Source organism: Crinia signifera, chromosome 8 (assembly GCF_055691185.1).
Source record: "Crinia signifera chromosome 8, ASM5569118v1, whole genome shotgun sequence".
In the NCBI taxonomy this organism is placed as follows: Eukaryota; Metazoa; Chordata; class Amphibia; order Anura; family Myobatrachidae; genus Crinia; species Crinia signifera.
The window spans coordinates 32,378,547-32,404,087 of NC_139224.1; the positions used below are offsets into that span (position 1 = coordinate 32,378,547).

A 25,541-nucleotide genomic window follows, 5' to 3' on the forward strand; every position below is an offset into this window, starting at 1 on the left:
ATATGCATCAATTCCTAATTTGACAAGAAGAGCAGAAGACAATGATGTTGGTTTTAATCTAATTAATATCTTTCTAACTTATGATTTAACTAGTGGCCCAGCCCTGCTCTGCATGCTGAGCGCCATGTTCCTCCCTGCTTTATATACAGTACTGTCACGTGAGCTGAGCCAATGAGTAAACTTGATTCACTAAAATCGTTATTGCTTGGCTCCCATACGCAGTAGACCAATGATTAATATACCTAAACCTCCCTCGAGAACTGCACTACATAATAGTGAAAACTGCACAAAAAATTCAGCAGATGTAATTCAGGGACTTTATTTTAAACTATGTAAGGATGTTCTTTATTAAATCCAGTGGCGGCTCCTGCCTTTAGACTTGAGGGGGGCTGCAATTTCCTGGGTACTGCTCATTGCAAACAGTCATTCATTATTTGCAGGTTATTAGTTTGATTTGCGCTGTACTAGTGTTTGTGTACATTTACTGTAAATAAATGATGTACTCATATGCACACAAACACAGTTACAGAGCAAAATACACACTTTTAATAACTTTGATATTAATTAAAGTACACAAAATGATACTCTTAATAAAGATCTACACACAAATATTATTAAAAATAAAATAAACTGCCATGCACCTCTCTGGTGCAATGCATACCTTCCTTCCGCTGCATCACACTGAGTGACTCACTGAAGTCTGGGCATGCTCACTGCAGAGAACTGCTTCTGGGCTGCACAGACAGCAGCCTATAGAAGCACTGTAGCTCTGCCGAATTGCACAGAACAGCTTCCTGTTGGAAGCTGCTGCTGTCATCACTCCATGTACTGGCAGACCAAGAGGGGGAGGAGTTTCCAGCTCTGTGTATGATGAGCAGTAGCAGCTCAGGGGGAAACACCGGAGCTCTGGTGCTGGCTGTCTGTCTGTGTCTCTGGTGTTGTGATTTTAACTGGAGGGGCTGCAGTCCTGCAGCCCTATAGCAGGAGCCACCACTGATTAAATCACTATATACTCACTATATACAGTACTGCTGTTTTTAAATCCCTGTATTGTCTTTTAGGGGGGAGCATTTGTTGAAATCTTCAGTGCTCAAGGAAAAGATCCAGTGGCCAAGTGGATGATATCCGGCAGCCAATCAGGAATCAGGAAAGTAAGAAGATTTTGTTATTTGTAGAATTTCCTCTGCTACATTATGTGCTCTGGTAACTTTAACATGAAGAAGTAGGACCGTCTATCTCCAAGTTAATGACAGCTCCCAGTTGGTTGCAAATGGTGGAAAATTACCTTTTGAATAAACAAATTCCAAAACCAGAAAACGAGACTCACCTTTTACAACATGCTATAATATGCTATCCCCCATATTATATTAATATGTTATAGCATGTGGTAAAGGGGTGTCTTATTTTTCCTCAATGTAAATCCTCTATAAGTTTTTTTTTTCTTTAAATTGAGTATAAGGGGTCAATTTATTGAGTGGTAAATATACTAATTTGTGGTGAACACTTCTGTGTAGAGCTGGCTCTATCCTTAGGCAGCTGCCTAGGGCACCGTAATCTAGGGGCTTCATCAAGTCTGCCTATAACAAAATGAAGAATGTCTATGAGAAAGGCATCATTGTTGCACTCAATGCGGGTGGCAGCTGTGGAACTTCTAAGTTGTCAACCCCACACTTTCACTTGAGGTTCTGGAAAGTGGGTATTGGCGGCAGTGTGGGGTTGGGGGGGGGGGGGGGGGCAGTAGGTTGAAGTTTTGCCTATGGTGCCGAGAAGCCTTATACTGCTTATATGCTGTTCGACTGCTCTGGGTAAGGTTACTTATCAAGCAGTGAAGGAATCGTTGCTGTCCCCAATGTTAGCTAGTTATCAGGGCTTATTGCTTTCTTCATACATCTCTATAGGGTTGGCAGAATTACTTGTTTTGTCAAGGCTATCTCAGCAAAGTAACACCAGCTCAGGGTGCCTTATGTAGGCTACACACCAGAATGATTTGGCCTCAAAACACCCAATTTAGCTACAATCTCGACCGATTCTATGTAAATTGGGCATGTTTTGGGCCATTTCTGAGCCGATTCCAATCTGATTCGCGGCCCCGTGTGTCGTTTTGGTCCTTTTTCAGATCCTACCTGCAGCAGGTAGAATTTGAAAACGACCCCTTCAACTGGTTACCGATCGGGATCGGATCGGGAGCAGATCGTATGCAGATCGTGGGCAGATCGTGTTCTTCAACAGATTGCGAGATGATCGTACAATCGCCTTACGATCTGCTCTCGATCTCAATCATTCTGGTGTGTACCAGGCATTACTTCCATTTAGCACAGGGTCAGGTGCTGTTGGAGAGGCTTTCCTGATGTCCTTGCTGGCTCACATGGCTATTCGCATTCACTGAGATGATCATGTATGTACATAGTGTAGCCTTAACAAAGGCCCTTCCTCCAGCAATGTTGCAGTATACAGCTTCACAAGGTGATAGTTACCAGCGTCCACTTGCCCCCAATGATAAATAGACCTTAAATTGCCCTTTGACTGTTATTCAAAAGTTTGATTCTAGCTACAGCCGCTCTAAATCCCCTTACACACTACACAGCCATATTACTATAGTTAGCCATATAGGCCGCGACCACAGGCGGCCAATAGTGTTCATACACTTTGGGAGATTACAGTACATTACCTGAGATCAGAATCAAACCAGGATTTAATGTATATTATTCTAAAAAGAGCAAAAAGAATTTTATTTGATCAGTTCTGCTGTGTGATTTTTCTAATGGTATTTGATGGCTAATTTATTATGTTTTTATTAATATGATTCAAGGACTTCGATAAGGAAGTGAAGAGTTTTGTCTTTGTCCTTGAAGGAAGCAGCCAAACTATCAAGATGCAGCTGCCAAAGGATAGCAAGCATATGCGTAAGTGTCCAGAACTTACCCTAATTATACAGCATTATGGGGACTTACACTGATTATACGGCATTACCAGGACTTACACTAATTATTCGGCAGTACTGGGACTTAGGCATTACCGGGACTTACACTGATTATACGGCAGTACCGGGACTTACACTAATTATATGGCAGTACCGGTAGTTGCACTGATTATACGCCAGTACCGGGACTTACATTAATTAAATGGCAGTATCGGGACTTACACTGATTATACGGCAGTACCGGGACTTACACTAATTATATGGCAGTACCAGGACTTACACTTATTATACGGCAGTACCGAGACTTACACTGATTATATGGCAGTACCGGGACTTACACTGATTATACGGCAGTACTGGGACTTACACTGATTATACGGCAGTACTGGGACTTACACTGATTATACGGCAGTACCGGGACTTACACTGATTATACGGCAGTACCGAGACTTACACTGATTATACGGCAGTACCGGGACTTACACTGATTATACGGCAGTACCGAGACTTACACTGATTATATGGCAGTACCGGGAATTACACTGATTACACGGCAGTACCGGGACTTACACTGATATAGCAGTCAGTACTTGTCCTTTTTTTAACTCTTGTTCTGCCAGTTGCATGCGAATGGGGAGTGAGAATGATTAGGCTGATGCTATGGGGTTTATTTACTAAGATGGGAGTTCTGTTTCAGATGGGATGTTGCTATTTGCAACCAATCACATTCTATCTGTTATCTTCTAGAATAAAATACTTACAGTATAAACGTTTTAAAAGTTTATTTCACTATTGCTTCTATTACCTAAGTTATAGCCTTACTTTCCTACTCCCCTAAAATGGCCGGTAGGCTCCAAAAATTGGAGTGGCACTCCTGGCCTATCACAAAAAAGAAGGCAAGTCTCCCGTATCTGACCAGTCACCCGAACACCTCCCGCTTCCCCTCTACTCCCTCCTCTCATACAGTCACTTGCAGAGCTTAAGTGGGCAGGAGATGACAAGAATTGCACCACCACACCCTGGCAATGCCCTCCTATCCTATTTAAGACATGTCACAGCAGTTTGAAACCCTGTTCACACCTCAGATTGGAACCAGATTATTGCAGGGTCTTCTCCCTGCCAGCTCTGGTACCAATGATCCTCCTCTCTATATGCTTTTAGCGTGACCCAAGGCGGATGACCCAGGTCCAGAGGCAGAACTCTGGGAGGCAATGGAGTCATCTGCCGCCGGGCTCCTGCTACCAAGGGGGCACCTCTCCTCCCCTGTGAGTTTGAATTAGCTAATTGAAAGCCATTGATATGGCTTCTGTGGCTGACTTCTCCTAGAAGGACCATAGATGTCACACTCTTTATTCTAAACATAATATCCATAACATACATACTCGCATACATATATTTATATAAGATGGTGTGTGTGTTGGGGGGGGACCAATATTTATCTTGCTTCCGGGCAACTGGGACGAACTTACGCCACTGCCCAGGTCATACAGTTAAAAACACCGGCTACTCCGTTAGGTGCCAGATTTGACCCTAGTAGGTATCAGGCTCTTTTTTCCAATAACACAACTACAGTAAGGTAGACACTTTGGTACTCTTTACCTAGAACGGCGCCAGCGATTGAAATCGCGGTCGTCGGGGGTAAAAATCGCGGTGATCGCGGTCATCGCGGGCATCGCGGGTAAATCGGGATGGCCGCGATGACCGCGATGACCGCGATCACCGCGATTTTCCCATAGGGAACAATGTTAAAACGGCAGATTGACCGCGATTTTACTGTTAAATGCCTCAATGGACCCGATTTGGGGCCAAATAGGCCAAATTAACCCTTAAATGTCCCCCCAAATTTTTAACGCCACCCCACGATCCACGCCAACCCGAAGCGTGGCGAGCGCAGCGAGCCCGCGAGGGGCGGCGGTACGCGTCCTCCGACCTTTTCATGCCCTACTATCCACTAGGGCGTGGTGTGAGAATATAATAGTGTGGCGAGCGCAGCGAGCCACCGAGCCCGAAGTGTGGCGAGCGGACGCGTATACCTTCACAGGTAGACGCGTCCCCTCGCGGGCTTCACAGGTGTCCGCCTCGCCACGGACACCTGTGAAGCCCGCGAGGGGACGCGCATAACTGTGAAGGTATCCGCGTCCCCTCGCGGGGCTCGCTGCGCTCGCCACGCTTCGGGCTCGGTGGCTCGCTGCGCTCGCCACACTATTATATTCTCACACCACGCCCTAGTGGATAGTAGGGCATGAAAAGGTCGGAGGACGCGTACCGCCGCCCCTCGCGGGCTCGCTGCGCTCGCCACGCTTCGGGTTGGCGTGGATCGTGGGGTGGCGTTAAAAATTTGGGGGGACATTTAAGGGTTAATGGGCTCTGTGGCCCATTTAACATTGATTCCTATGGCCAAATCGGGTGGATTGAGCCATTTAACAGTAAAATCGGGTCCATCGCGCCTTTTAACATTGATTCCTATGGGAAATCGGGAGCATCGCGTCGCGGGCATCGCGGGTACATTTATGGCCGGCCGCGACGCGACCGACACGATTTCCATGTTTAACATTGGTTTCAATGGGAAATCGCGGGCATCGCGTCGGTCGCGTCGCGGCCATACATAAATGTACCCGCGATGCCCGCGACGGGCGCCGTTCTAGGTAAAGAGTACCGACACTTTCACACCAAACCTGGACCTGGGTTTCCCGGCAATAATCCAGTTTATAAGTTTGGTGCGAAATGGGCACTTGGAAAATGGTGCAGTGGCTAAAGAGGGTAGGGGTGGGGGAGAGAGACAGAACACGGGATTACTCCTATCTTAACCACTTGCATGGCATAGTGGCTTCAGATGCAACCACACCTGGCATGGCTTTCCCTGACATGGGTGCATTTGATGGTATCAGTCAGAATTCCAACTCTTTCAGAAGGAAGATCTTCCACTGCTGACCGGGCAGCTGGCAGCACCTCCCACCCCTCTGGGGTAGACATTTGCTGCTGCTGGGGAAGCCTAATAGAATCACTGTGTAGGTCTTCCGTAAGGTCCTCTTTACAACCGCTGGGAAAATGAATGTTTGTGATTGTCACAAGCAGCGGTGGCTCATACCTGAATGCAGGAGGGATACTGCCACTGGTCCCGTCACCTGTATAATACAGATGACAGGCACCGGGACTGGCACATGCGCAGTATCAGCCTCGCTACTGCACATGTGCATACCCTAGGTTCTATGGGCTGCTTCAGCTGCAGCCCATGGAAGCCAAACAGGCAGCCTGAGACTGCCTTGGGTGGGTGACTGGCAGGTCAGACTTCCAATAGGAAGTCACTGCCAGTCACAGTGAAGCCAGTGCAGTCTCACGGACTGCATCTAGCTTCACTACAGATTTTACCTGGGTAAGAACCATAGGTAAGAACCCCCACTGGTCACGAGGGTTCTGATAATTGGTCCGATATCACAGCCATTGATGTTGGCTGATATTTATGGGAAACCGTTGTTTGTTTATTTTTTTTATTTATTTTTGGGGGGGGGGGTGTAAAATAATTTTGGAAATGTATAAATAGATGCTCTTACCTGATTCAATCATAAAAAATCTTGTCTATTTCTGTTTTTTTTTTTTTTATATAACATATTATCCAGTTAAGTGGTTAACATTACCCAGCTACATCTGTTATTGCATGAGCCAGAGGATAAATGAAGACATGTGGGGTTGAACAAACTAGAAAACACTCCATATACTGTGCATGGGAATTTGTGTTCCACAAAGCACATAGCTTGAATATAAACCACCTCTGAGATGGCTTTATCCACTGATTTACAAAGGACACATAGAGCTCCTTTTGTATTCTTAAGTACAAAATGTGTAAGTTCAACATACAAAATAAAAGCATCACCAATGTTACCCTACTTTGCTGGGATAAATCATTTCTGAAGAGAATAAAACAAGCTGAGCATTTTACAGAAATGGAACGATAAAAATGTAATTTACAGTTTTGATTCTACTTTTTTCCCCACTCATTTTGGAAACAGAACAAACATAATACAACGATCATGCCAGAAGGTCCAAGTAGGCAAACATTTAATCGGGCTTTGAGGCCTAAACCTATCTGTGCAAACAGAACTCAGGTGCAATATCTCACAATGCGGCAGGCTAATGAGTTAGTCACTAGTTACGACAGATGTGTCCTCGTACACCGGTTCTGTTTTCTCCATATGGCACCAGACCTGTGGCGCGGTTCCCGTACAGTGAACTTTTTCCTCGTGTTTTCTACTTTTTCCTCAGTTTTGAATATTACTTTGCTTATAGTATACTACACTATGTGGAAGAAAGTCATTGGACTTAACTCTAAAATAATGGAATCTTCCTGGCAAAGTGAATATGGACTTTTCCTACATGTATAAATATGGAAGCAAGCGTCGTAGCAGATCATTTGATGATAAAATGACGGACAGGTTGTTTCAATCAGATGGGAGAGTGTGGGTATAGCGATTGCCTGGAGAACGCCTGTTACCCGAATGTGTAGTGCCAACAGTCAAATTTGGAGGTGGAGGCATCATGTTCTGCGGTTGTTTCTGCTGGCATGGCCTGGGCCCACTCGTACAAGTGCTTGGGAACATGACATCGGCGACCTACCGAGATATTCTGGATAACTCCATGTTACCTACGTTGTGGCATTTCTATGGGAATGACGATTGTGTGTTTCAGGACGACAACGCGACGTGTCATGTTTGGAGGGCTACAATGGGGTGATATGACGAAAATCGCGGCACCCGACTAGCGTGGCCTGCGAAAAGCCCTGATTTGAACCCCATACAACATCTGTAGGACGAACTTGAGTGCTGGTTGCGGTCGCGATCCCCTCGCCCTTCTACACTACCACAGTTGATGACTTACCACAGTTGATGACTGTACTGCAGGAGGAATGGCACAATGTCCCACTATGTGTGCTACACCAACTTGTGGAAAGTTTACCACGTCGAGCAGCTGCTGTTATTTCTGCAAAAGGTGGACCTACCCCCTATTGATTGTAAATAAACGCATGGTTTTCGTTGACATGAGGTGTCCCAATGACTTTCTTCCATGTAGTGTATATTCTGAGGATTAGTATTTTTGAAGTGGGAGGGACACTCATTTTGGACCTGTCTATTGCCTATCTTACATTCGTTTTCCTCAAGTTTGCTTCTTTTTCCTCATTGGCGCATTTTAATTGGGTTTGGATCATTAGGTCGACCAAACTAAGGTCGACATCCATTAGATTGACAACTGAAGGTCGACGGGCCACAGGTCGATACCTTACAAAAGTTTAACATGGTTTCAGGTGGGCAGGGTCATTAAGTTGACACAAGCATTAGGTTGACATTGGGAAGGTCGACCGTTGAAAGGACAACATGGGTTTTTCGCAGGGGGTTTTTTGGTCCCGAATGTAGACATAGTGATGAATGATGAACCAATAAGCATCATGAACCCGCAACCAATCAGGAGGAGGGTCACTGAATTTAAAGACAGTCCTGACACCGGCACTGACATCCTTGAAAAAGGCTCCTAAGAGAGCCGAAACGCGTTGGACATATACACGCAGACACATCTACTTCTTCAAGTCTCCTCCATTACAGGAGTTGAGACCACACAGCTCCGGCTGATCCTGACACCCCGGGCGCAAGCTTAACAGCCGAACCCGGAAGTGACGGAAGACGCCGTAGAGCAGTGTGCTATTGCTGCCGCCCGCCCGCACAAGTCTGCAGCCAGATCTCCGGCGAGGGACCTACGAGACCAGGTATCGGGTAAGAGGTTAGTGTATCACCGGGTGGTTTGGGACGCCAACACCCGGCGACACTCACCCTCTCACCTTGACCTCACCAACTGACTGCTTTCACGGAACATTGTTTTCATTGACTTATGCTTACATCTTCCCACGGACAGTTATAGCCTGAACTTACCATCCAAGTACTTTGTTTACTTGTACGGCTTACATACTGCCTTCTACCCCTCACCCTCCCAGTTCCCTGTGAGACATTATCACAGGAGCTATACCCCCCACCACCCCCGCAGTAACATCTCATCCCCCCTTGCCATCCAGTCTGCTAAACATCACCTGCTTGCAGCAGCTCCTTGGTTGACAAACGGTGTTATACTGCACAATTTTACCTTGTATACCAATAAACCTCTTAAAGGATTAACACGTTTCTATATACTTTCTTTCCATACATCTACCTTACGCATCAATGTGTTATATAAGAGGTGAGCGCTAGGCAACCCACCTACGATCATTTGTATATTGACTAGCATTACCTTCCAGGCAGGCAGCGCCAAATTGCACAGTATTTCAGTATATCCAGGGGGCTGGGGAATCCCCCTTCATTTGGCAGCGCCTCAAACCATAGGTTGAGCGCAATAACCACCCTTTAACTTATAGTCTACACTACGCTCGGCACACTATTATATTCTCCCTCCACGCCCTAATGGATGGCAGGACATGAAAAAACCTATTTGACCTATTGACCCTGTCGACCTAAAGCCATGTCGACATTTTTCAGGTGTCGATCTAAGGTCTGTCGACCTTCAGTCATCAACCCAATGCATGTCGACCTGTTGACTATCGACCTTGTGACTGTTTACCTTTTAGTTTGCATATAGTGTACTAGTTATTTAGGATAAGTCTTCCGGTGCGTCTGTCTCATGATAGATGTATGTGGACACATCTGTGCAGTGGTGATAGTCAGGGCGGCCCAGAGGTATGCCGGGCCCTGGTAACATTTTAGGGGCATGACCTAATTAGAAATAGCCAAATTACACTCTCTACACATTTGTTCCACCATTCGATCCAGTCAGAAGCCTTGACAAACTTAGCCAAAGTATTTCAATACATAATCAGAATCCTCTTTACTGGCCAGGTATACTCGCGTATACTAGGAATTAGATTTGGATTGCTGTGCAACAGCCGGAAGGTAGTTAAACAGTGAGAGCACAGATATACATAACATATACAGGTATACGCTAATCCTGGGGATTGTAGACGCACGGAACATATAGGCAGGCATCAGTTGCGCCACTGGTTGTTGCTACAGCCAGGCGGTAACAATACAAGCAGAGACAGTACAGTTATCACACAGGGAGCATATACCTGCCGGGCAGCACATCGCCTAGGCAGCCATCAGTTGCACCACTGGTTGTTGCTACAGCCAGGCGGTAACAATACGAGCAGAGACAGAACAGTTATCACACAGGGAGCATATACCCGCCGGGCAGCCCAGTGCCTAAGCAGCCATCACCGGTGCCACTGGTCACCGCAGCAGCCAGGTAGGCAACAATACAAGCAGAAATGAGACAGGGGAGACATAGGGTTACATATGGCTGAATGCACAGTTCCTAGGCAGCCATTTGTGGCGCCATCTTGATAATGCTGCTCACAGCAGCAGAAGGGCTCAACAGCACACAGCAGGATGGATCCTTAGGCTGTAGGGGGGCAGTGTGTCAGGGCCCTGGCTGGAGCTGCAGCTGGGGGGGGGGGAGCCTGCATGCAGGGAGAGGGGGTAGTCAGAGAGAGTCCTCTGGGCTGATACAATGGGGGCAGTATCCTGCCGTTGCCGCTGGGGGCGCTCCCTCGTCCTGCACCGGGGGCCGCAGCCGCGTTCATGTCGGGGGCTGCAGCCATTCACTGGGGAAACTGAAAACTGTGAAGACAGTAGAATTCTCTTCCATCCGTCCCCGTCTGGGGGGGGGTCATGTCTGGGGTGATGTATGTGACAGCAATCACTGGGGAGACGGGGAGAGAGAACACAGCCTCACTATATGGTCTGGACCATTCTGAGTTTACCACATCCCCAGATAATACAGAAAGGCTACAGTATCTCCAAAAGTCACTAAGATTGCTGCAGGAATCTGTTCCAGTCTGGCAATCCAGGGTCTGGAATGTTCCGGTTATTACCCAACCCCTGTTGTCTTTCCAGATGGGGGCCTGTGGTGCAAATCACGTCATCATGGCCGAACCACTCAGTGATATGAATTTGCATGAACCCCTTAACTTGCTTTTTGGACATCCCCATCAAAATCTCCTGAGGAAAGGTACAAAAAGAGGGCAGTTGTCATTCAAAATAATAGACCTTAAAATATATGTATAATGAACTAGTCTGTAAGCTGTGCACCTAGTTCATTATACATATATTGCCAAATTAAGTCCCCCGGCCGGCTGTGCGGGTTTGTGCATGCTAATGCGCAAAAATCTGTTTGCGCAAAAACCCCTGTGCGAACACCTTCGGCGAGTTTCACACTTGCGGGGGCATTCGCTCCAGTATGAGAGGGCAGGGGTGACAGCAAGGGAACAGACAGTGTTTTATGGGTACGCCCATAGAAACGTGCAAACAATATCTGTTAAAATCCTGGAAACTAAAGATACCTTCTGAGGCATATAGGTGAGTTTATGCATTAAGGGGACGTGGTGTGAAAGGGGTGGTGTAAATCCAGGAAAATTATACAGACCAAAAGAAACCTTAATGTGATCATAGGGCCTATGATTAAGTTTAGTATCTGTTCAAACGTCTGATTACAGGAGTTGTCAAGGTGCAGTGAGGAAGTTTTCACTATCCATCCGTGGTATGGCAAAGAAACCCTGATATAGGGCCTGATATATAGGTCAGTACTCAATTCAAATTTGGAGTTTCATCATGAAATTTTAAACAAATAGACCAAATTGAAAATTTAAAGAAACCCCTATGTGCATATAGGGCATCGGCACCAGGTCAGTATGGTGATAAGGGACGTTGAATAAATCGTTGAACACCTACATTAGAGAAAGTGTTGGTGGTGGATTTTAAAGAATCCAAAGAATAATTTATTAGCACAGCGTTTGTTGTATATTACGCCCATAGAAACGCTGACCATTTCCCTAAATCCCCAAATCGTCCATCTTCGGCCAGGATAGAAGTCAGTTTAGTCAGTGGAAAAAGCTTGTTTCTGCTGGGATTCGCGCGGCAGGGGGTTGTGCATTCGGGGGAGTGGGGATTGGGTGGCAGTGTTTACCTGCTGGCTAGGCAGCATGCAGCATATATATGCTGCAGAGCGAACAGATCTGAATTAGACCCACACTTCTGTACGCTACACAAGCGGTGTACTCTCTTTGACCACTCTGCGTTGACCAGTCAAGACAAAAAGATAATCTACATATTGTTTTTGTTGGGTAATTAGTGATTGACGGCTTCTGCAGAGGAAGCAAACAGGAATCGGATATAGATAGCGGCAGACAAAACAAAAATTTTTCTCCTAACGGGAGACCCGAGACAGTCTCGCAGTTTCTCTGCATAAGCACAATATAATAAAAGAGATGGATTAAAAATGAGATCCCGCGCTAATGGTTCAGTGATTAATTATTCTGAAGTTACTAGCATATTTTCAATTATTTCTATCAGCAGAATTTTGTGTAGTAAATTAATATATCCCTACAATAAATGAGCCTTTAATTTGTTTATTGCTAGCATTAATATAAAGTGTTCCCACTCCAGATTTTCACATTGTCATCCATCATACGATATTACAACTAAAACCAGAATGCAGTTTCTGAATACTAATATTATCGGAGGAAAACCCAATAAGAATTGGCGCAGGCTAATGTTTAGCAATTTATGATACCCTTGAAGTACCTGTTTCCTATACAGAAGGGAGGTGTGTGGTTTTATATTAATGAGGTACTAGTTCTTAGGGAATTCAATGCCTACAATCTCATGTTCATTGAGGTTTCCATTGTTTCTATTGGCAGATCCACTTTCTATAAGAACCATTGGCATCGCTAATGCACAGAGGGGGGTAATTCAATGCGATCGCTGTGTGAATGGATGCTTATGGCGGTACACGGTACACTTATAGGGGATGCGAATTCGCACCATTGCGAGTCCACCAAACCCTGCCTTGCGAATGGGTGGCTGATGCCACCCATTCACAAGCACCATTCGCATGCAGGGCATGCAAATGAATGTTACATAGGCCCTTATTCTGATCGGTGCGGCCGGAGCCGATTATGCGGCCAGGACCGTGTGTGTAGGGATGCCAATCCCGGGGCATTTTTTCAATCCCGGGAATCGGGATTGAAAAATGCTCAATCCCGGGATTCCCGGGATCCCGGGATTGGCATGCCTAAAAAAAAAATGCCCCTGTGCCCCCCACACTAACTGACACTTGGGGAGGGGGGCAGGTGGCAGCGGTGCGTGATGCGGGTGGCCTGGCGGCAAGCAGGTGCCGGGGCCACACACTTACTTTTGGGGAGTGCCAAGCGGGGGAAGCAGGCGGCAGGCGGCTTCGTTGAAGAGGCAGGCAACTGCGGGAGGCCCGGCGGCTAGCAGATCCGATGGTGGGGATGTAGTGCTACTGCCTGCGCAGCGTGACCTGTGACCTAATCACGCTGTGCAGGCCGCACGCCGGGATGGGGACAGCCGGGCAGCGTCTGAGCGAGTGCTCAGACGCTGCCCGGCATTAGACTGCGCATGCGCAGTCTAATCCCGAAATCCCGGGATTGGATACTCCAATCCCGGGATTGAAATCCCGGTCATTTTGGGGCCAAATCCCGGGATCCCACCGATCCCGATCCCGGGATTGGCCACCCTACGTGTGTGCGAAACCCCGCCTTCCATACGGATCGCCAACTCCGTCCGTATGCGGTAAGAAGCTGTCCGAACGGACCGCACGTGTATTTTTCACGGAATACGCCTCCTCCATCTAAGGGAACCTCCCCCATCATTCGATGGTCTCAGACCATCGAATGCAGGACCGAGTGCTCCACCAGCACCCGCAACCTCAGACCACACGGACATTTTTCCGTGCAAAAGCAGGGATCTGGGCGGGCAGCTGACATCCGGCGATGTCATATGTCCGCCCCCTACACGTGCGTCACGGCTGCATTACCATACGTACGCCCAGCGTTTTCATGGGAACTCCCATGAAACGCGGGGCGTATGCATATGGTAATGAGCCCAAATAGCCCTTCACGCCCCTCTCCACCCCCTGTTCGGAGTGTTCACATATCATGCGGGATTTGGCCGTACGCCCCGCTCGCACATGCGCAGAGACGCCTCTGCACATGCGCAGACACAAAACATCGGCGGGCCGAACGCACGCGGATATATCCGCACCGATCAGAATAAGGGCCATAGTGACATGCCGCAGGATGGTAGAACTACACCGCGTTCAGAGAGTAGCTAAATTTAGTGGTAACTATGTTTAGACATTGCACTGGCATTTTGGAGGAGTCAGGTCTGTGGATTTATACCCCTGGGTGTGCAGGGAGTGTCTGGACAGTGTCAGGTACAGACTTGCCTGTGATTGGCTTGATTGCAGTCAGCTGACCAGAACTGTCATGGCAGCAACCTGGACCCAGCATGGAATGTGGTCTAGTGTTGCCAGAGGCCCATTGAAAGTATGGTGAACATGACCTACAAATGTAACACCTCTCATCCAGCCCAGAGAATCGCCAGATTCCCTGAGCTGGCGTCTGCTGGTGGAAAGGCGCTGCATCTGACGGGGATGCGCTAACGGTGGATGGCGGAATCTCTGCCTCTCTCCTATTCAGGGAGACAAGCAGGGTTAGTGGGGGTGTGGGCAGTGGCGGAGGAGCAGCGGGAGGTGGCGGAGGCCAACGGCGGGCTCCATCAGAACGGGGCGCATGTGCATCTTGTGCGCGTGCGCCACCTTCTGGCGGCTGATGAGCAGCGGCGGACGGCGATTCAATTACCAGGACCAGCTCTAATGAGAGCTGCTCCATCTGTAGGTATCTGCGATCTGGCACAGCTGACAGATGGTGCGGATAACTTGTGATGAATGAGATACCTGACATGCAGATGCGGTGAGTAATCGCGCGGCAGGGGAGACCAGACTGGTTTGTGACACATCTGTCCTTGCTCCATGACCATAGCAGGGGCAACAATGACCCTGGCTGCGGCAGCTGCAGAGATGCACAGGGAATCTTGTGATGCTTGAAAAACTTGTGTCAACCTTTTCATGTGTCAACCTTTTTCATCTCAACTTTTTGCTTGTGCTGACCCTCTGTCAATGTCGACCTAGAGTATGTCAACCATTAGTTGTTGACCTAGTGATTTTTGACGTCCCTGCCCATCTCCACTTCAGGGAGATGGGAAGGGATAGGGGGGGGGGGGCGGTGAGGGGCACTGGGGGAGGTGGCGGGCGGCGGTGAAAGCACTGTAGCCACGGTGCTCGAGCGTCTCGTGCGCGCCCCTAGCGAGAGCCAGCCGCTGGCGGGTAGCTGGCGATAGAACCGCCAGCCCCTGCAAGAAAGAGGCCGGCTCCATCTGTACTTTCTAATTTATGATTGGCAGCACCTGGTTTAAACAGGTTAATTGATAAGAAAGGTGTTTCACCACAGATGATGGTGATCATAATTTAAGAGGGAAGTCCAGGAACAGGGCATTGTGTCTCTCCTGGAGGGTCATTTTGGGAGGTATGCCTAATTGGATGCCACCCATACAGTAGCTGGACACATTTGCCTGAAGGCAGAACTCTTGCAGTTGCTGAACAAATGAAATGATAATGACTATCAGCAGAACTAATTGGCAGACACCAATTGACTTATTATATAGTGAACACTTCAGTTGAAATTAATTGATTAACGTCAATATTATTATGTGTACACACCTACAGATGTATCTGTCCAATCTACTGTATCTGGCGGGAACACAAATCTGGTAATGTATGGGACCATATGAAACTATTTGCTCCCAAACGCTAGAAAGCAAACAAAAGTAATTCAGATAAATTGGTTAAAGTCATCTGATTTATCATATTAAACTGAACAATTATTTTTATCCATTTTCCAGTGTTTGGGAGCAATTGATCAATTGTCATTTCCAGATTTTTGTTCCCGCCAGACAGATTGGACAGATAAATCTTTGTGTGTGTGTACCCAGCGGTCTGTTTGCATTACTTAATTCAGATTTCTATTTGTTTTACTGCGGAAAAGAAGATTGCCATTGAATTATGATGGTGACAACAACAGATGTTTGTATTTAATTTAACTCCATTTAATTTGACTCTGTTTCTTTTTTATTTCAGTTTGTGTTTAATTACATTTTATATGGAAATGGGACTTTTATTAATAACTGTCAAGACATTTCTTACTCTTGTGTATAAGACAAATAAAATAAAGCAACTTCAGCAATTACTAACACTGCCAAGCCACGGATCTACGCTGCTTTATGCATTCTCTTCGATATCCCTTCGCTGCCGTATTAAGACTTCTAAATAAAATTGGACATTATTGTATAAGATCATTTGGGGAGCTTCCTAAGTAAGGGGATTATTCAGACCTAAGGGGATTATTCAGACCCCACCTGCAGTGCACATGGTTTTGTCCATTTGAGAAGGAATTTGCCTTAGAATAAGGCCCCTAGTGCTTGAGTGACAGGTGGCTTATAATTGTATTATTATCAGTCCATTCTGAATTCCTCACCCCAGTACAACTGACTAAAATAAAAGTGAATTAAGAGAAATTTAGCAGACGTATAAATGCTGGGAGAGGCAAACGGACTGTTACCACATTGTCCACATTGCACAGATACTGAAACAGGAGAGTTTTCAGGCAGTTAGGTCTTTGCAGGTAGCAGGCTGTAAAGGTCACATGACATGTTTGTCTTGCTTGACAAGTTGAATCATTGTTTGTGTCAGAGTTACAAGGAACCTTTGTGACACCATCTTCAACCTGCTTCCTAATGTCATATGTTGCCATTTCAGTCCATCATTGCCTCCTTAGTGTGTGTGGTGAAGGTCTACAAGAATACTCTCTGCGCTTTACTATTTTTTTCCACTCTTTGCTGCTCAGAATGACATTGTCAAAAACTATTTTTGAAAAATTAAATTAGAGTGTTAAAAAAAAAGAGAACTTGTACAGTAAAGGTGGTAGCACAGATTTCCTGGCGCTTTAAACGGGGGAAACGGTCATCTGTCAGAAGAGACATAGGTCGACAGTCATTAGGTCGACCCCGGAAGGCCGACTGGCCCCAAGGTCGACAGTGTTAAAGGTCGACATGGGTCAAGGTTGACATGACTTCAGGTCGACATGGGCCAAGGTCGACATGGGTTTAGGTCGACAGTCATTAGGTCGACATGAGTTTTTCACTGTTTTTTGAGTCAACATGTGCCGACAGGCGGTATTTCATGCCCTACCATCCACTAGGGCGTGGGGGAGAGAATAAGGTACTTATGTATTATCTGGGCTCCCATGTTCAATGCACCCCTTTTTTCATACCCCTACTATCCAACTACGCATGGAGATGATTTTATATAGTGTGGCGACTGCAGCGAGCCACCGTGCCCGAAGCGTGGCGAGCGGACGCGATCTAATAAGAAAAACGGGAGCCCAGATATTACATAAGTACCGAGAATAAAATAGTGTGCCGAGTGTAGCGAGCGAAGCGAGGGGCTGCGGTTCAATTCCAACTGTGCCCATGTCGACTGTGTCTGTTGCTGATCTCCCAAACCCCCCACCCCACGTTGCCGATTCCCCCCCCATTATTGATCCTCCCTGTCACTGATCGGGGAGGATCAGGGCCGCTTAGGGAGTTTCGGCCATTCATGTGTTCATCATCCAAACAAAGGATTGCCGGAACAGTCGCCTGAGCCCCCCAACACCCAAGCGCTCCTGAGCCCCCCAAGGGGCCCCGAACTTCTCTAATCGGCCTCAAACAGCCGAAGTCGGCAGCAGCCCCAGGGGAGCAGGGGCTGCTGCAGAAGGCAGCAGATGCCCCTTCTGTGGTGAGTATTTCTGGGGCAGGGCAAACCTTCCCTGGGCCAGGGCCGGCACCACCACTAAGCAGCTTTAGGCAATTGCCTGTGGGGCGGGCGCTGGCCACTGGAGAGCGGCACTGAGTCATCCCCACACCAGCACTCACACCCACAACCCCCCCCCCCCCCCGCCTCCACCCCAGTGCAGCGGGCACTGGAGCAGGTGAGCGGCGGCCACAGGTCAGTGCCAGTAGCACCCAACCCCCCTCACAGTGGAGCAGGTGAGCGGAGCTGAGATGCCTTGCACCGGCCCTGGGTGGCGCTGACCTGTTCGCTAGGCTGTGAGTGTATATCAGGCCCATTGTGTAGTGTGTATCTGGCCTTAGACCCTTTGTTCACATCTACCGAGCAATATTTGTTTTTCTATAAGGTATTGTTTGGATGCTCACAGTCAGTGATATAAATGCCGATAGGATGCTATTCTATCGGTGCTGTGAGCGGCATATTTTATATTAAGGCATATTTTATAAATAGGCCCTTTAGTCTTCAGCTAAGGGATTATTATTTTCTTTCTAGTCTGTCATGTTACGGTATTGAGAATACTATTTACGCGCGTTGTATTATTTCATTTATTTGGGTGTTATTTCTGTTATACACTCTTTGTAATGTATGCTGAATCCCGGTTTGCTTCTGTGCTGTGGGAACTATGTTTGTACACTCTGCCTGTATGATATATCACAGCGGAAGAGCCAGCCTATTGTCTTTGTTATTCATGTTAGAGATATATTTAGGACCCTGGAGAGCCTTAAATGTAATATTTTTCATACACAATGTGGCAGTGATATCGACGATGCTGATTCTAAAAGGAATTCATTGTATGTGTATAGTTTTGGTCTCCACAGAAGGCTATTACTGCTCAGATCCGATACACTGTATTTTCTTCTACATCTATAGATTCCTAAGTGCTATAATCATAATCCCCAATGGCTCTTGATGCATCTTCTGACTTGTGTTACACCGAGATAGGTTTGCTCTGTAGATGGAACAGGAATTAACCTCCGAATGACGTCAACTCTCTACACTCCACTCACTCTGATCAACTCTCTTCTTTCGTTCTTTCTTGACATGAAAGTTAAGATTGTTTTAACCCCTTTATAGTTGTCTGGTACAGTGTCTAACAAGGGGCCTGATTCCGGTTTATGTTGTAAGTAAAAGAGCACGCAGCTGGACAAAACCGTGTTGCGCTGCAGGTGCGGCAGATGTAACAGGTGCTGAGATATTTAGATTTGGGTGAATTAGATTTTTTTTTTGCTGTGGAGGGTAAATACTGTCTGATATTGCATGAAGCCCACAAATTTTAGCTTTAGGTTTACACTGCAATTTAGATTTCAGTGCACAGACAACTGGAAATACCACGTTGAGCTGCAGTAGGGGCAGACGTAATATGTGCAGAGAGATTTAGATTTGGATGGGTTATATTTTTTCTGTGTAGGGTAAATACTGACTGCTTTTGCATGTAGCCCACACATTTTACCTTTAGTTGTACACTGCAATTTAGATTTCAGTTTGAAGACACTCCATCCAAATACACACTGGAGTGCACCAAGTTGATATGTTGGCCAGATATTTTGGAACCTTGCACCAAGGATAGAGCGCACTGAGCGATGTAATGAAGGTCAGAGCCAACATTTCACAGTTATTAGCCTTATCGCTAGGTTAAACTGCATCACATCAAACATAGCAACGTCGCCAGCGACCACAGCCACCCATAAAATTGCCAATGCATACTGGTTTGCCTCCTTTTTTAATGGACAAAACCATTTGCACTGCAGGTGGGGCAGATGTAAAATGTGTAGAGAGGGGGAGTTATTTTGTTTCTTTGCAGAGTAAATACTGGCTAATTTATATTTACACTGCAATTTAGATTTAAATTTGAACACACCCCACCTAAATCTAACTCTCTCTGCACATGTTACATCAGCCCCACCTGCAGTGCACATGGTTTTGATTAAAGAAGGAGTTTGCTTTTACAAACCAACCAGAATCGCCCCCACTGTGCGATCAGGTTGATATGTCATTCCTAATGGTCTGAAAACAACATGGGGGTGATTTATTTTGCAAAGCACATTTGGTTTGCTAATGGACAAAACCATGTGCACTGCAGGTGGGGCAGATGTACCATGTGCAGAGAGAGAGTTAGATTTGGGTGGGGTGTGTTCAAACCGAAATCTAAATTGCAGTGTAAAAGTAAAGCAGCCAGTATTTCCTCTGCACAGAAACAAAATAACTCACCCAAATCTAAATAGAGTAGCGATCGTGGGCTAAAAAGGTCAAAGTTCAAAGTGAAAGTAAAAACGATCACAGCTCGAAGTGAAAGTAAAAACTGCCACCGCTCAAAATGAATGTAAAAACTGTCACAGCTCAAAGTGAAAGTACATTGCAGAAGCCATCATTTGGCCGAGGTTTTAACTAGTTTTACTAGAAATGATAAATAGGCCTGTTAGTATATTACCAATAGCTGTAGACTGGAAACACTGATAATATTTTTCTCTGCCATTTCTAGTTGGTCTGATCCAGAGGTTCCTGATCCTTCAGCTCTACATCCCGGTTGGACAGGACTTCTCCGCTGAGCTACTGTAAGTAACACAATCAGCTGTATTAATTCTGCACCGGAGACACTTCATCAATTGAATTAGCACAAGTAACTAGATTAATTGCATCTGGCAGATCTGCCATTACAAACAGCGACTTATCAAGTTGACGTGTAGTAATTAAGCTAATTTAATTGTTATTTCCGAAGCACCGGTATCTTCTGAGATTTTCTAGGAGACAACATGGTCATTACATCTGTTTAAATTAACAAAAAATTCTCATAAAATGTAAAACATTTCTGATCAGGTCAGTTTACAGAATACAAAGGATTATTAGTGATCAAGCAGTATAGGAGGTGCAGTAATGATCAGCTTGTAGGATTGGTAGAAACAATTGGGTGAGTTCTTTAAGGCACTGATTCTGGTTGACTCAGTAAGCTGCGAAGTTCACAGCTCACCGAGTCCCTAGGGGGCCTGCCTTGCCGAATGGCTGCCACCACCGTATCCCCTCGTTACTATGTTATGAAGACACATCTGCTTGCATGTCCCGCTGGTGATCGCTGACCATTGAATGATTTCTTCAGGCTTCGCAAATATAAGCCAGTGGAGACTGACTTATATTTGCAGCCATTCCGCCGAAAGACAGGCCGGGCAGCTGAAGTCATCCCCGACACACCTCCTCCCGCCTGATTACCCATGGGAATGCCCAGCGTTTTCATGAGGATGCCCGTGAAAGCCTAAGTTTCCAACAGCATTTTGGAATTAGAATATTTTAATCAGATTTTTTATTTTTATTTAATTTAAATGTATGGGTGCTATACTGTATCTGTGCTTCTCTGTTGATCTTTTTATTTACTGGCAGAATAAATGCATTTTTTTCTATGCAGTTGCTATATATTCAAATGGGATCATCAGTGCCCTTTCCCTGCATTGGTTATAGGGTGGCCAATCCCGGGACCGGGATCGGCGGGGTCCCGGGATTTGGCCTAAAAACCGCAGAGAGGAAGAAAATTCTTAAACTTTCATTTTTTTTTTTTTGCCAGCTATGGCAGACAGGATAAGTGTAGTGTACTGTACCTTCAGGCTTTACATAACAAATGTCAGTGATTACTTGTACTTTGTTATGGGCAGTAATGCAGTAGATGCTTTATGTCATTGGCCTTAAAGAAAACCATTTAATGAAAAAGCTTTTTTTCTTATTACATATTAGTAAGCGTCTTTAGAAAGCACCATCTCCCGCCCCGCCCTCAGTATTATATTGATACCATCTGTCAGAAGGTGATAGCGTCTTCTCATGTGCAGACTCCGCATGGCTGGAACCCTATAGTATATTTTCAGGGATTGTTCCATCCCAGATTCATGTATTACCTTAGGGCCTGATTCATCGATGGACGGTATTCGCATCATTGCGCAATCATTGCACACAGCAGCAATGCTCTAATATGCTAATGCTGCAAGGGTTGTCTGAGGAGAAAAGACACCTACTGCCAGAATTGCCTTACCCAGGTTGTATTCAAAGATTACTGCAGCAACAATCAATTGTCATCAGTGGCGGCTCTAGAGGAAGGGCTGCAGTGCACATCAAAATTCAAATAGTGGAGTCGCATTAACTGCCAGTGAATCAGTTTGGAAGTGGGTGTGGCTCCACTATTTGAATTTTGAATGCCCCTTCTCTGGAACCTCCACTGGTTGTCATGGTTGCAGTATCGTCCATCCAAGAAACTCTACATAAAATGGCCGCCTTACCCATGTAGCCAAGGCCAGGAAATCGTCATCTTCCAAGCAGACCCCGCCCTCTTCACTCCCAGTGTATTTTGCAGGACTGTGTATTATCAAAGTTCTGAGTAACGTTATGATTGTGCATAATGGCAGCCAGAACTGTGGTGCTGGTGCGGTGTTTTCTGCATACGATATCTCAGACGCAGCCTGAGATACAGATGTAGTCATTCTCATCTAATTCTGTCTAATGCATACACAATGCATTACCTAACGTACATGCCAATAGTGTTCACGTGCATACGGGTATGGTATAGGCTACTGACAGTCGGGATCCCGACCGTCATTAGCCCGACATCGGGATCCCGACTGGCCGGACTCAGACAGCTTGGTGAGCGCAACAAAGCCCCTTTCGAGCTCGCTGCGCTCACCATGCTGCGTGCACGATGGCTCGATACGCTCGCCACCTATTCTATTCTCCCTAAATGGGGGTCGTGGACCGTCGGGCAACCATCTGTCGGAGTTTTGACAAAGTCGGGTAAATGACTGTCAGGACCGCGTCTGGCACCCGTGTATATACATCACGGCAATAATGAGTGTGTCTATGTCTGTACCCCCAAAATGGTTAATATACATCATTTTTGTCGCCCCTCCACAATATCACCAACAAATGAACTCTGCCTGTCAGTCACTTTGCGAACATATCCTCTCTGCGACTACTGTCCCTATGGTATTTCCGCAGTGCGACTGTAAATCTGTATTAGATCTGTAGATAGTAGGATAATGTGGATTGCTCCTTTATGTATTTGAAGACTATTCAGAAGAGAGTCCCTTGATAGAATTAATAATTATGCATATTTACTTACTGGCATTTTGTGATTCGTTCATTCTGTTGGAAGCGGTTTCCTTGTTTCTCCTCTGGCATTATAGATGTTCTCAGAGAGAAAATGCGCAGAACTCGACACAGCCCATAATCATCTCACGAGGAACTAAGCTAATCGAAAAGGTCACAAACAAGGAAAATGGCGTTCATGTATCAGCGGGCATTCAGAAGGGTGTACATATGTTGTGTAGCGTGTAACATCTTTGCATACAGATGAAAATGTCTGTTTCAAGGCTGATTTCCTTCTTTGTATTCTGCTGCATAAACAGGCGGTAGTATTTGCACAAGGCCGTTCGCCATTTAAGGAAATGCCAAGCTAACACTGTCCTTCACTTCCAGACTTTTTTTTATTTTGTTTTGCAAGTGAAAAATAAAACACAACTTCAGCAAACAATGAATGTATTCATTTTAATTTAACACATGGAACTCTGCTGCTCCCTAATAGGCTAAAAGTTTAAAAGAAAAGCAGTATGTTTCTTATATTGTGTGTGTGGATTTTATTTATTGTTAAACTAAAGTTGTTATAGTGCTATGTTATAGTTATACTTCAGTTGACGGCTGTGCGGAATGTGTGTGTGTTAAGGGGATTACACGTGACACTTTTTCGTGTTTGAAGCTTATCTGATGAAAAAACTGTGTACCTAGAAATACAATAAGACATAGGAGTAACTTTGCTAAGACTCATGGCCCTTATTCAGATCTGATCGCAGTACAAATTTGTTCTCAAAATGGGCAAAACCATGTGCACTGCAGGTGGGGCAGATGTAACATGTACAGTATAGAGAGAGTTAGATTTGGGGGGGAGTTATTTTGTTTCTGTGCAGGGTAAATACTGGCTGCATTATTTTACACTGCAATTTAGATTTCAGTTTCAACACACCCACCCAAATGTAACTCTCTCTATACATGTTACATCTGCCCCACCTGCAGTGCACATGGTTTTATCCATTTTGAGAACAGATTTGTACTGCGATCAGATCTGAATAAGGGCCCATGTTTGCAGTCAACATTCTCAAATAAATTTAGTCTGTTTTTGAAACAATGCTCAATTTTCAATCAGCCTTCTTAATAAAAAAAATTGCCCCCACATCAACCCCCCCCCCCCCAACTGGGTGCTGCTGGAAGAGCAGTGTGGGGGTGCAGAGTGACCTCTGATCATGTCACACTGTGCAGAGCTGCACAGCCAGAGATGTTTCCAGGTTTCAAATCCCATGAATTTTAGAGCATCAAACCAACCAAGGTATTTTCCATAGACATGAGGGAACACCTCCCAATGGGACTGCCTTGGTGACTGGCAGGTCGGACTTCCAATAAGAAGTCTCTGCCAAACACAGGCCCTTATTCTGGTTCGGACGGTACGGCCCGCGTGCGGCCGTACCGCCGATGTTTTTATTCTGCACATGCGCAGAGGTCAATCTGCGCATGTGCAGCCCCCTTCGCCGCAGACGTATTTCGTCCGCCGCAAAGGGGGCGTATAGGGGCGTGAGGGGCTTCATACCCTCATTTCCCTATGTGTACGCCCCGCGTTTCATGGGCGTTCCCATGCAAACGCGGGGCGTATGCATGGTAATGAGGGTATGACGCAACTCATGGGGGCGGAAAGCTGACGTCGCCGGATGTCAGCTCTCAGCCCCCATACAAGCTAGCACACGGACGATTGTCCGTGTGGTCTCAGCTTGCGGGAGCTGCTGGGGCGTGCGGACCTGCCTTCGATGGTCGACGACCATCGAATGCAGGGGGCAGCTCCCACCATGGTGGAGGCGTACGCCTCCACCATTTTTATGCGGATCGCCAGCCGTCCGTGTACGGACGGCCGTGGCGATCCGTCTCGTGGGCGGGGATTGGTTTGTGCGGCCGGAGCACCGTGTGCGGCTCCGGCCGCACCAACCAGAATAAGGGCCACAGTGAGGCCAGTGCAGTCTCACAGACTGCATCTGGCTTCACTACAGTGGCGGATTTTCCTGGGGGGGCTGCAGCCCTGCAGCCCATAGGTAAAAACCGCCACTGATGTCAACCTAAAATTATGTTGCCCTAAACTCATGTCGATCTATCTGCATGTTGACCTAGTGCTTGTCGACATACTTGGTGGTGACACAATGACCGTATCCCCTTGGGAAGAAGGACCCTTTCATTGGGGGGGTCCTTATTTCAGGCCTAGACTGACTAGTTGGGGTAGGTCAATGTTTTGGCTGGGGACCCCATGTAGCATGTTCTTCAGCTATGGCATAAAACTGCTATTAGTAACACCTACACAAAAGAAACTATGGGGGTTATTCAGACCTGATCGCTAGGCTGCTAATTTGAGGAGCCCAGTGGTCAGGTAATTGGCAGACAGAACAAGAAAAAAATACAGTATCTACTGTGTTGCGCACTTATCAAGGCTGGATGCTTTATGGGAGCTGCTGCTTAAGGGTTTAGTCAGATCCTGTAGGTAAAAAGCACAAAGAGAAATAGCAGCTCTCAGAATACTATCAACAACAAGTGGTTAAATAAAAATAACTTTACATTTATTGCACATATAGGGCCTTATTCTGATCGGTACGGCCGGATCCGAATATGCGGCCAGCACCGTGCGTCCTAAACCCCGCCTTCCATACGGATCGCCAACTCCGTCCGTACGCGGTAAGAAGCTGGCCGAACGGACCGCACGTGTATTTTTCATGGAATACGCCTCCTCCATCTCAGGGAACCTCCCCCATCATTCGATGGTCGCAGACCATCGAATGCAGGACCGAGT

General features: G+C 46.4%; 1 protein-coding gene across 10 annotated transcripts in view; it reads left to right on the plus strand.

The window, feature by feature from the left end:
* CFAP20DC (CFAP20 domain containing) overlaps positions 1–25,541 on the plus strand; it is a 269,546-nt gene that overhangs the window by 13,792 nt on the left and 230,213 nt on the right. For all 10 annotated transcript variants that reach the window (XM_083156078.1, XM_083156081.1, XM_083156084.1 and 7 more), the window contains exons 3-5: positions 1,062–1,151; positions 2,810–2,903; positions 20,178–20,250. In XM_083156078.1, coding sequence (XP_083012204.1) covers positions 1,062–1,151; positions 2,810–2,903; positions 20,178–20,250 — 257 coding nt within the window. The remainder of the gene's footprint in view (positions 1–1,061; positions 1,152–2,809; positions 2,904–20,177; positions 20,251–25,541) is intronic.